The 12,028-nt window shown below is 38.7% G+C and overlaps 1 protein-coding gene across 2 annotated transcripts in view; it reads right to left on the reverse strand.

The window, feature by feature from the left end:
* Window positions 1-854: 854 nt before the first annotated feature.
* The window catches only part of kitb (KIT proto-oncogene, receptor tyrosine kinase b), a 28,722-nt gene continuing 17,548 nt past the window's right edge, over window positions 855-12,028 (reverse strand). Inside the window, exons 11-21 of one of the 2 annotated variants that reach the window (XM_008416356.2) lie at window positions 9,476-9,602; window positions 8,604-8,708; window positions 8,407-8,517; window positions 7,056-7,194; window positions 6,888-6,952; window positions 6,718-6,809; window positions 4,943-5,065; window positions 4,522-4,633; window positions 4,164-4,263; window positions 2,643-2,748; window positions 855-2,537 (exon numbers count right to left, since the gene is read on the reverse strand). In XM_008416356.2, the coding sequence (XP_008414578.1) occupies window positions 2,394-2,537; window positions 2,643-2,748; window positions 4,164-4,263; window positions 4,522-4,633; window positions 4,943-5,065; window positions 6,718-6,809; window positions 6,888-6,952; window positions 7,056-7,194; window positions 8,407-8,517; window positions 8,604-8,708; window positions 9,476-9,602 (1,224 nt within the window). In that variant the 3' untranslated portion in view covers window positions 855-2,393. Of the gene's footprint in view, window positions 2,538-2,642; window positions 2,749-4,163; window positions 4,264-4,521; window positions 4,634-4,942; window positions 5,066-6,717; window positions 6,953-7,055; window positions 7,195-8,406; window positions 8,518-8,603; window positions 8,709-9,475; window positions 9,603-12,028 lie in introns of both variants that reach the window. The other variant, XM_008416346.2, reaches the window with a different exon arrangement.

The raw sequence follows: 12,028 nt of genomic DNA on the forward strand, positions 1-12,028 counted from the left end.
TATAATACTGTACACAGACACAAAGCTAAGAACACCAGTATTCAGTGTAAAATGGTGCTATGCTTCTACCTGTACTGTACGTATGTAAATCCTTTCTTCTGTGCTCCTTTTATCTACCCCAAAGTCAAATGTAATAATAATAATAATCCATATTTTGAAGCAAAATGTTTGCAATTACTATAATCCCCCCTCCTGTCCCATCTTGGTCAACTTGAGAAAAAAAAAAACTGTTGCAAATATTAAACACGACACCTGAACTTGAATTTCTCTCATTTTCTGTGTCTTTGTTGCATTTTAACACCTCTTTGGTAATATTTCATAGTATTGAACATACAATTTTGCAAAAAAAAATTAAAACAAAATAAAACAGAGAAAATAGGAAGAGTTTACCCACCTTACGAATTTAGTTCCACACTTGCATTTTTCAGATCAGTAAACAGCTTAAAATTAAAATAGCGGCATTAATAAGGAAGCGGTTTTAATATTCAGATTTTAATTACGCGTAAAAACTGCCCCTTTGCTACAAAATAAATGATCTTATTGTGAAATTATGGATTATATAATTTGATAACTTCGTTATCTATTGTCAAAAGCAGCACATCATGCCCTGATCTAAAGAAATTTAAGACCAAAAGAGACTTTAAGGGCACAAAAAAAAAGTAAGAGCCACTATTCACAAATAGAGAAAACATGAAACAGTGATTAGTCGTGGAGTTCCTGCATTACCAGAAATGGCTCTAAAACATAATAGCATTGGGCTTTTTTTGTTTGTTTTTGATAGAACATCTATTAGCTTTACCCCAAACCAATCACACTTCTTCACGTCACAAAAAGAGACAAAATGACAAAGACTGTAGACTTCTTTCAACCATCACAGGTGCTTTCTTTATTATTACAATTCAACCAACCGTATCAAAACTGCAATGATCTCAAAAACCAAACTGCAGAGGAAATGTCTGCTCATTGTCTCAACACTAACAGTCAGGAGATAATACATCCAGTTTAACAAAAAAAAGGGAAAAAAAAGTCTAAAGGCACATCTCTATTTTATTTACATTGCATACAGATTTGACAACAAAAAGCACACAATCAGACCTAAATCCTCAGCCTTAGTGGCTTTGCTAAAGAAGTTATTTTGGATATACACACGATAATGAATCAGTTAGTCACAGTACAAGAAGCTACAACACATAGATGGGAGTCAGTGTACACCTTGCTAAAGTATTCATACCTGCTGAACTGTTTCACATTTTGTCATTATAGTGTAACTGAGAATGGGCAGAAATTTTAGTCTCTACCTACTGAAGGCTGGTTGAGACAAAACTCAAAAACACTTGCAGCTGTAACTGCAGCAAAAGGTGAGTTTACCAAGTATTGACCCAGAGGACCTGAAAACAAATGCACACCACACTTTTCAGCTTCAAATTTCTAAAGCGTTTTTTAAAATATTTTTAAACCCAACAGTATTTCCCTTTCACCTCTATCAAATAAAATCCCAATAAAGTTAACTAAGGTTTATGGTTACAGCCTGAAAAAATGTGATAAAGTTCAAGGAGTAAAAATACTTTTGCAAGGCCCTGTAACTTATGGCTTTAAATCACTTCCATTGAGGATCGTTGCTTTAACACCACTTTTATGTTTTATGGCTCACTGGTTTCTCTGCAAGGTCAACATTTGCCTTACAGAGAAAGTGTGTATGCAAAGGCCTATTAAAAAATTATCTCTCACAAATCCAGTGACAATGACCAGACAAATATGGATATTTTGGCGAATATTTTTTGTCGAGAGAACTTGAAGTTCACCGTGGTGTCTTCACAATGATCCCTCAACAAGAATATCGCCCTAAATGTAACTACTGGTTCTGTACAAAGTGAAACAAATCCCTCACAAAAACATCTCTGGTAGTCAGCAGTGCCTCATCTATTCTTTAGTCAAACATTATCCCTCCTTAGTCATATATGAACTTGTACTTTCAGTCAAAGTATCTTAAGATGTAATGTAAGGCTGAATGTGAGCCAGATTCCCCCCCCAGTGCTCCTGGGTGATGATGCATCTGATGTTCTGTTAGTGCTGCCGTCTGCTTTATATAGACATGCACCTGAAATATCTACCACAACAATCAATACACCAATGGGAAGAGTAATTAGAGGCTTATAGCCCAGTGAAGGCCTGTATATATATATATATATATATATATATATATAAACACACATACACAGTACTATGTGCATGAGTGTTTTGTGAGCTTCTGAGATGAAAGACTGCCAGCATTTAGGAGTTAGTTTGGAGGTTTTGTTGCTCAATGAACGTGCATTTTTATGGTTGCACATGAGGTGTGTAAGAGCTGTAGTTGTGGAATTGTTTATACAGGAGTGTGTGTGTGTGTGTGTGTGTCAGACGTAATCCAGGAAGACGTCGACTGCGTTCTGCAGTAAAGGCTGGGTAGGAGCTGTGGTGCTACACACAGAGCTAAGCCTCCGCGATGGCGCCCTCTGCTGCTCACTAGCGTTTGGAGCGTTGCTCAGAGTCAGGTACACCTGTGGGATTTCACAGATTTTGGTGACGGTGCAAAACTAATAACAATTTCAGCAAAAAAAAAAAAAAAACACTTCTGAAATTGGTGTCGTTTCCTAACCGCTTACGTTCTTGGTGTTTTCCGACAGCAGCAGCTCGGTTCTCTCCACCAGTTTTCTGAAGGAAGGTCTCTTCAGAGGGTCGTCGTTCCAGCAGGACAGCATCATGTCGTACCTGCAGAGGCGAGGCTGGGATTAGTTTGAAGGTGTAATGGTGTGCATTTAGTCTACATTTAAACACAGATGTGAATAAGCAAACAAAGATATGCTTATTCTAATATTTTGTCTCGTTTCAGACACAGGCACTTTATATAATTTAATGGGATTTTAACACAAAATAGTGCATAATTGTGAAGTGAAATTAAAATGACTCCAGTATATCAAAATATTTTATAAATTAAATCTGCTGCTTTGCTTATCTAGTGCAAATGGATTTTGTAAGGCTTTATGTCAAAAATGCCCCTTTTCTTGGGATAGACCAACAATAAACAGGAAATGCAGATGCCGAGTTGAAGCAGTGAGATGTTTCGTGTCCTGCTGTTGCCCAAATTACATTACGGCCATTAGCTTTATGTAACGACCTCCTTGCATCTGTTTGCGGCGCTGCAGTCGCCTCATCCTCGTCTGTTTTCTTCTAAAAGGACTCGTGTCATGGAACATCTCTGCGTGCAGCTTGCCTTTACGAAAGCTGTTATGCTGCATTTCTCTAGGGGAAGAGCAGCGGGCTCACCAAGCTGTGAGCCGCTTGTCCTAAAAGCTTTGGGATTTAGACTTTGATGTGCATTATCTTTGTCTTGATCCAACCTACATTTGACTCTCGTATATGCAGTCGAGCCCAAAACTATTCACACCCCAGAAGATTTATATGAGAAAGGATTTTTCTTTCAACTGAGGTGTGGCGAATTTTGTTGTAACCGCAGTTGATTTTTATTGATTTTAGGTCTTTGCCTAAATCACAATTCTTTTATTAGCCAATCACTAAGACTCCTTCAGTTTTCTGAACAGAATAACACAATTTAAGAGTCTAGCAACACTATTTAAGAAGAAAATTAATCCTCATAGAAACCATTACAAGTCAGAAATGTGCATACACTCTTTGTTTTGTTTTCTTCAGATACTTGGGAATACAATAAACAACTTAAATGACTTAATAACCTGTACTAAATGCACATTTCAATTTATTTGAATTGGTTTTTCAAATTAACGCACTCAAAAACATGGACACAAACCATAGGTACTTTTGCACACCAGTAAACAATAAAGTAAGCATAAAGTAATACATCTCTGTAATTGCAGCGACCTCAGCCCTATTTAAAATGTAATGATTATGCTTGGAGGCGCAATCTGACCAGAAAACTGACACATTTATATAAAATCTCCCAATTCTGATAAGAAAAGTTTTCAAACATCTAGTTAGAATGACACTAGAAGGTCATTAAGTTGTTAAGGGAGATTATTAGTTTTGGGTTTGAAAAAAAAATCTCAAACTTAAACTAGTTCACCAAATTCTTATTCTAGAAAAACCTTGGAAAATAATCACGGACTTTTTGTCTTCCTTTGGGAATTCTCAGAAACCGATAAAACGCTTACATCTCGATAGGAGCGAACTCTGGCCTGTTCATCCTGCGGCCGTCTTGAATCATCTTGTAAAAGGCAGATCCCACCTGCATCCCTGGATACGGGCTATTTCCTGCAACACCAACACACACACACACACACACACGGACACACACACATTCTCTCTGTGATGCTACAATAAAACAAATATATAGATTCGCTGAAGACGGCCGGGGTTTAGTCATAATAATTGATTGCATTAGTGACTCTGCTAAGTGATGTTGCCTAGGGAGCGTCATCTCCAGACTCTAATGAGGCTCCGGTTAGCTCTGACTGATGACAATAATGGCTCCAAAGTTATGAAAAAGTCGCAGAACTTTGGAAATGTTACCCAGAGAGAAGATTTCCCAGAGCAGGATGCCGTAGGACCACACGTCGCTCTCGAAGGTGTAGACGCAGTCGAAAATGCTCTCGGGAGACATCCACTTGACAGGCAGGCGAGCCTAGAGAGAGGGAACATTACCTTAAGGGATGCACTTTAAATGATCTCCAGCTTTTTAATTATGCATGTAATTCATTTTATGTGACGAAGCAAGCCCATAACGTCCGGTGATGTTTAGTGATTGATGACTAAGCATAAGCGCATTGCAGCGGTCACATCTAAAACGATTCAGGGAGCTTTCCGAGTGCAAAAAAAAAAAAAAAGAAGAGAAGCTTGGGTGGCAGGACCTCGATGCGCAAACTGGAAACAAAATCGGGCCGAGAAGGGAAGAGTGATGGATGAAGGGAGGGAACAAACGAAAGGCGCTCACGTTTCCCCGGAGCACATAGCTGGAGTCGGTGGTGATGTCTCGGGCGAGGCCGAAGTCGCAGATCTTCGCCACCCTGCCATGAGTCAGCAGAACGTTTCTCGCCGCAAGATCCCTGTGGATGCACTGCACACGAAAACAACCAAGAAGTTATTATCTGCACCTGTGTAACCCGTTTCTGCATCGGTCGCACAGGTGCAGATAAGTCCGAGCCTGTGAAGTTGTTTCAAAAATTAGAAAACAACAACAACAAAACATAGAAATAAATATTAGTAAAACATTTGGCATGGCCTAATGTTTCATAAAGTACAGTGTGATCATCAGGATAAATAGCCAAAAAAAAAACAGCGTAAAGTCAGTCAACAGAGCACAGGGCAATCTATGCCTGTGTAACTCTAAGCAACGAGGTGAACTCTTGAACTTAGTAGCTGTTTAAACATTTAGCAGCAACAAGCTCCGACAGATGTCCAGCACATTCAGCATGTTTTGCTGTAAGAGCATCAGAGACAGCTTTCCTACATTTGAGAAACTATCTAGTTTGTAAACATTTTTCCAATAAAAATGTAGCCGATTCAACTTTCCAAAGAGTAACAACTGTTGAATTAGGATAATGTTTTTTTTTTTTTTTTTTTTACAATCTGATTAGTACGTCTCATTCTCTTGTAGAGCGAGATATAGATGCTCATTGATTGGGGTTTTCATAGCAAGCAAAGCAAAACTACTCCTTTATTGATTATGGTCAACATAATGCAGCCTGTGTGTGGTTATTGCTGTTTGAGTTGTTACGGCAGAGTTGTTGGGCTAGACACATCAGCTGTCACTTTCTCAAAGTAGTTTCTTTCCAGTTTAGGCTTTTCGTTGGAAAGTTGAACAGTTTTGTTGTCTTTTGTATTAATTTTGTCTATTTCTGAACCAATATTTATGAAAATGTAGGAATATGTAGCTGTAGGTAAAATCAAGGAATTTGTAGAGCCAGGCCAAAAGTATTGGCCATAAAGTGTGATTCTTTAAGTAGTGCTTTTAGTTTGCTTTGTGCATTTTAAAACAGTTTGTGTTAACACTTTCTTGCACCTGTAGTTCTTTTTTGAAACCCCACCAACTTACATCATCTTACATTTGTAGCTCCAGCTTTTTTTAGGCGATCTACAAGGTTTGTGGCAATTAAGCTACAATTCTTTGCCAAAGACGCATCAATGCCACTGGTTTTCCTCGAATTAGAACCAAAAACAACTCCTTCTTTTAGTGGATGACTTACATACATAGGAATGTACCTTGATTTATACCCTGTACAGCAAAAACGACTGTATTTTCACATACACAAAGTTGCTAACAGAAATCTTATATTAGCATCGTTATAGAAGGCAGGATGAAAAATAACTTAAAAAGTGGCTGAAGCCAAATCAATGCTTTTTGTAGACGCTGCAGCACAACTAGCCACACAGGAAGTTAGAAAAGCAGCATTTTAAAACTCCCTTATTACATTTCCGAGTCTGTTAAAAATCCCCCTGGACACAGGGTTTTCCTGCATGGCTGGTAGTACTCCATGTAAACAATAAATAACACGAGAAGGTTGGTTTATTTATGTCCAGTACAAGCCTGAGAATGAAAGCATCAGGGTTGTGTTTGTGAGTGTAAGTGCACCATCAGCACCAACAGCAAGCTTTATGCATATATGTTGGCAATAAGCTTTAGCGTGATTTATGTACTGGCTGCCTGCACCTTTAAAATCTCTTCTGCAACTGCTCAATAAGTATGAACAGAGTGTGTCAAAGCCTTACATTCTTGGAGGTAATGTACTCCATTCCTTTGGCAACCTGGTAGGAAAAGCTGAGGAGGTCTTCAGCATCCAGAGAGAGCTCATCTATGTAATCTAAAACGAAGACTTCATTGTCAAGTTTCGTCAAACTTGCAGTACATTTCAAAGTGGATACAAATGTAGAAGAAGTACCTGACTGAGAGGATCTTTCTTTCTCAGAGGGACGCATTGGGATGTACCCTGTACCAATTGCATCCCTGCAACACAAACACACACGCACAAACACACACGCACACTTGTTTACTAAGCAGAACCACATTAATATTATAATCAAAGCGAACAATTTGCACAGATAAATACCTTGTCGGCTCAGACTGCTTGGAGACGTTGCGATAGTAACCATCCCCAACCTGGGAGTTTAGGAATGACTCTCTTTTCCTTCGAAGGAAGTTGAGCAAGTCGCCATAGCAACAGTACTCTGTGATCACCAAAATTGGGCCTGGCGGGATGCAGGGATAAAAAAAAAAAAACAAAAACAAAAAAAAAACAAAACAAAAAAAAACATTAAAGGAACAATAAAGATGAGACAAAAGCTGATGGTACTGCCTTTGTATTGCTGTTAGTCATTTTAATGACTGCATTTGACGAGTGGTAGGACATGGGATGAGCTCATCGGGTTTTAGCAATAAATGTATCTCAAAAGCAAATATCTGTCAGCGCATAATAACTTGTAATGAGGATCTTTGCATGTCTTGAAGGCATCCTTCAAGTTTTTAATGCGTCCATAACGATAACAACTCCCATCCTCTTTGTTAGAAACCAATAAAAATGGTCCATCACAGTCAATACTGACTGGTGGGCAGGTAAACGACATTGATCAATGGTAAATTAGTGACAAGCTGAACTGCAGCATGTCCTTTTATTGGAGCTGGGTGGTATCTGATTTAAGACAGATATATTGAGCAGTCAGCAGGTGAGCAGACAACCACATAAAGTTTGTTTTGAATCATTAAAGGCAATCTTCCAAACAACGACGTCTACCATTAGGGACCAAATATCTCCATTTTTCTAGTGCCAAATCTGATAATCCTAATAGAAATAGAAATAAATATCTCACGAGTCATAAAACTTTTATTTTCCGAGTTGGGTGAATGTGTTTGTTTCCTTGACATAGCTTCCTGTTAATTTCAGTATTCAGTGTTTTATATCATTTTAACTAATCCTTGCACTTTTCTTGTGTTATTTTTTTATTCTCCTCCTGTTTCGTGCTTGCCGTGTTCTTCAGCCTCCTCATTCACATTCATTAGACTTACCTATTCCTGGTTCCAGTATTCACTCATCCCTTTATTTATGCTAGCCTGCTTTCAGCCTCTGTCACATTCTCCTGTTACCCTATTCCTGTCCATGAATGTAGTATTTTTCCATTTGGTATCTTTAAATGTGCCATCTTGGATTTTGGAGGTCCAGTATTTGTTATTCTCTTACACCTGCATCAAATGAACGGCTCATAAACTGCAGAGCTGAGTGACTGCTGGGGAGGAAATTCAGCTATTTGATTTAGATGTGTTTTAAGTTCAAATAGCTCAAAGGGAATTAACATAAATAGAGCTGTTTGAGAATATTTAGTCCAAATGTAAAAAAAAAAAACAAAAAAAACTGATGTAAGTTTGAGTGAAAATCTGCCACATGACAGATTATAGTCGTCTCTCACCTCCAACAGTGCAGGCTCCCAGCAGGTTCACGATGTTCACATGGTTTCCAAGATAACTCAGAACCTTCAGCTCAGACATCAGCGCTTCCTTTTCCGTGGAATGAGCATTAGCTATGAAAGCATAAGTAAATGTATTTCTGTATGATGTTACACAAGTCGCGAAGACACACAAGAGGGAGCAAAACCAAAAAACTTACGTTTCAACATCTTAACGGCAACAGTTGTGACGGTATCTGCAGAGCAAAGTCCATACGCAGTGGCCCTGACCACCTTTCCAAAAGCCCCAGAGCCCAGAGTTTTACCTTGAAGAACAAAACAGTGGCAGAATTTTAATTTCACGATTTTTAAACTAAGATTGAGCCAGTTGTCTGGTGTTACTTTATTCCTCGCAGTAGATTTTTATGTTTTTATTTAGTATAAATCCAGATTAGTTGGTACTGGAGGTTAATGCTAACAGCTACTTTGAGATTTCCAAGACTATAGCTGACATTATAATGGTTCAAAGTGGAAACAATTATTTTATTACTATTTTTATGATAATTTCTTTGGGTGAAAAAAACTCTACAAGTTGCATCTTGTGTGAAATCTGATGATCACTGGTGGCGCGCCGCCTCCTGTCTCTATTTCCCATACAAATAATCCCCGGCTTCACTGTAAATGACTCGCTAGTGCAAATCATTCACCAAATTTATAAACCGTAATGGCACAAGAAAATGAATGTGAGTTAATTCCCACTTCGAACAAACATTAGGCATATTGTCATGAAATGTGCCAGGGCAGGACTGATTGTTCTAAGAAATACAACTAACTATCCAAGTTCTACTAAACAGAACTGCTCCGATGCTTCTTGGAGCATCAGCCAGCAACAATAAGAGCATCTTGGTGCACATCCGATGTCCCCAATACAAGTTGCCGTCAAATATGTAGGTCAGCCTAATCTGGACTTTCATTCACATGGTTTTAACTGCTTTTTAATCCTCTGAACAAAACCTGCACTTTGCTCAGAAAATCCTGAATTATTCCTTTAAACGATGGCACAATCGTACAAACATAAAGGATGCTGCCGTACCAAAGCGAAGCTTCTGTCGAGGAAACTCCCACTTCAGGTCATATGGCAGCTGGAGGGGGTCGATGTAGATGTAGTTGTTTCCATTAATGCTCTCAATGACCTTCCACTGAATCTGGAATTTTGGTTTCTGTGGAAGTTTGGGGAAAAAAAAGAGACTTTCACCGAGAAAGAACTGGCACCGACTACTCATCGTTACTGAATTTATTTCCCAGCATTCGTATTAAGTAATTTTGGGGCCATCACTCATACGCTTGTGCCACTTCCATCATTCTTTTCTCAATATCCCGAATAATCAAAGCTCTTTATTTGACAGCTCGCGTCTAGACTTCACCCTCAGGATCCTGGTGCAGATGCACACGCTGGTATTCAAACAGCCTGACTCATCTGAGCGCCGTAAAAACATCGTGCTCAGGGAGGTGAATTAATGGCTCGAGGCGTCATCGCCGTGTCATGAAATCCTTTTAACTGCACAGTGCGTGCACTCCAAAAGGCTGATTGACTCTGTTCAAATTCATTAGCACACATTCATGCTGATTAAAATATCATGCTTTTCCCTCTTCTGTGCAGAACTTCGTCACCAAATGCAGAAAGACCGATGCCTGTAACTTTAACACGCTCTGCGCAGCACGGAGGCAGACCTTATTAGTAAATGAGAACAGGCTCTTTGCCAGCAGCTTTTGAAGCCGTTTACTTTTCAATGATGGAAACTGTATATCAGTTCTGCTCAATGGAGTTAATTGAACAAGGGTGTCTATAAACTGATTTGTAGGTTTGTACAGGATTAATAGCACAGATGGGAAATTTATGACTCATACCGTGGGGTTACAGTTGCAATTGTATTATGGTGGGCAAAGTCAAGGTGACAAGAAATCACACCCTTCTTCAATTCTAAGACTTTACGTATTAAGCTTTAATAAGATTAATTTTTTTCTTACCAAGACTTAAAATTAGACAAATGTATTAAGTCAGATGAGCAAAAGAACCAGTGACCTTTTAATCTGTGACCTTGACAGTCTTGATGATCTGGGCTGGTCTCTAGTCCATTATGGTACCAACACAAAGATACTTTAGACCAGTGGTTCTTAACCTTTTTTGAGGTACTGAACCCACCAGTTTCATATGCGCATTCACTGAACCCTTCTGTAGTGATAAATAAAATATTGTATTTTTTCCCCCCAAATTCAAGACATAGGGGTCACCCAACTAGAGTCTAGTTGGGTCACTGCAAGATCATTAATTCTTCTTAAAATGTAGAGTATCGGAGAACAGTTCGTCAAAATATAGTCAGTGTTTTCAGCAAAGTTGAGCTGACTGTCCAGGAACGACCCAATGTATTTAAAATTTGCCACAGTTTCAACAGGTTGGCCATCGAGAGAAACTGGAACCACTTTAAGGTCTTGTTTAGATTATTTAATTAGCTCTACATTCTTAAGAGAAAGAAAAACTAATAAATAATAATAAAGACTTTGCGGTATTCTGATTTAGTAGCAACCCCGAAAAGATGCGACTAAGGAGCCTCATGGAGCGCTGAGTCGCACGTAACAGCGTCCGCCATCTTCTATGTAGCAGCAGAGCAATCGGAGCTCCTTAAGTCCTGTGCTGTGTGGACTTGTTTCAAACGTTTTACGAAACAAACTGGATTCATTGGCATTACTTTTTACAGGTAAAGATGAAAGATCAGAATTACTTGACTTTGCAGCCAGAAATTCGCTTCTAAACAACCGAAAAATATTTACTATGTAGCTTAATTGGCCCGAAGTAACCAATGATTGTTGGCGTAGCTGCTAACGTTTTCATACTGTTTTCTAATGAGAGAGAGCTGATGAGAAACCGCTGTTAGAGGAGAAGTGCATTAAAGATCAGGTTTTGTGAGGAAAGTTCAGTCAGGATCAGAGCTGGAGCTGCTGTTCTTCAGTCTGTTTCCAGCTCAGCTTCACCATGTCGGTATTTAGCTATAAAGATGCTACGAGTCAGAGCCCAACATGCTGAAAATGTATTTTTCTGAATGTGAAGGAAACATATATTGATATTGATTTCTATTTCACTTTTGGATAATTTCTCTTTTATCCTTCGCTTTAGCCTGTGAACCAGGACGTCTCAGTAGTCATTGAGTTCTCCCAGTGTGACCAGCAGACTGAAGCCCTGCCTGTGACCAGTGTTCCCAGTATAATAAATACATGTTTTATTCTTTCACTTTTTGTTTTTTTAAAATATCTCAATCTAAAGTATTAGTGTATTAATACATCTTATATAATGAAATAAAAATAATTTACTCTGTTAGAATTATTTTCACTCTTTGCTGTCAATAGCAGAGATGACATACTGGAATATTTTTCTCCGGAAAAAGGTAAGAAAAATATGTAGTTTAATGTTTGTTGCAAGCCTTTAAAATTGTGATGCTCTTTGTGGGTCAAATAGATTGTAACAACAGTTGTGCGAGGGGGGCCCAATCTAATTTTTTGTCATGGGGCCCAAGATTCCTGGTAGCGCCTGTGCTACCAAGTTTGCAGACCTTTTTAAATAATGATAAGTAATAATAAGTGTATAAATGCT

The sequence above is a fragment of the Poecilia reticulata genome, linkage group LG1 (genome assembly GCF_000633615.1).
Source record: "Poecilia reticulata strain Guanapo linkage group LG1, Guppy_female_1.0+MT, whole genome shotgun sequence".
NCBI lineage: Eukaryota > Metazoa > Chordata > Actinopteri > Cyprinodontiformes > Poeciliidae > Poecilia > Poecilia reticulata.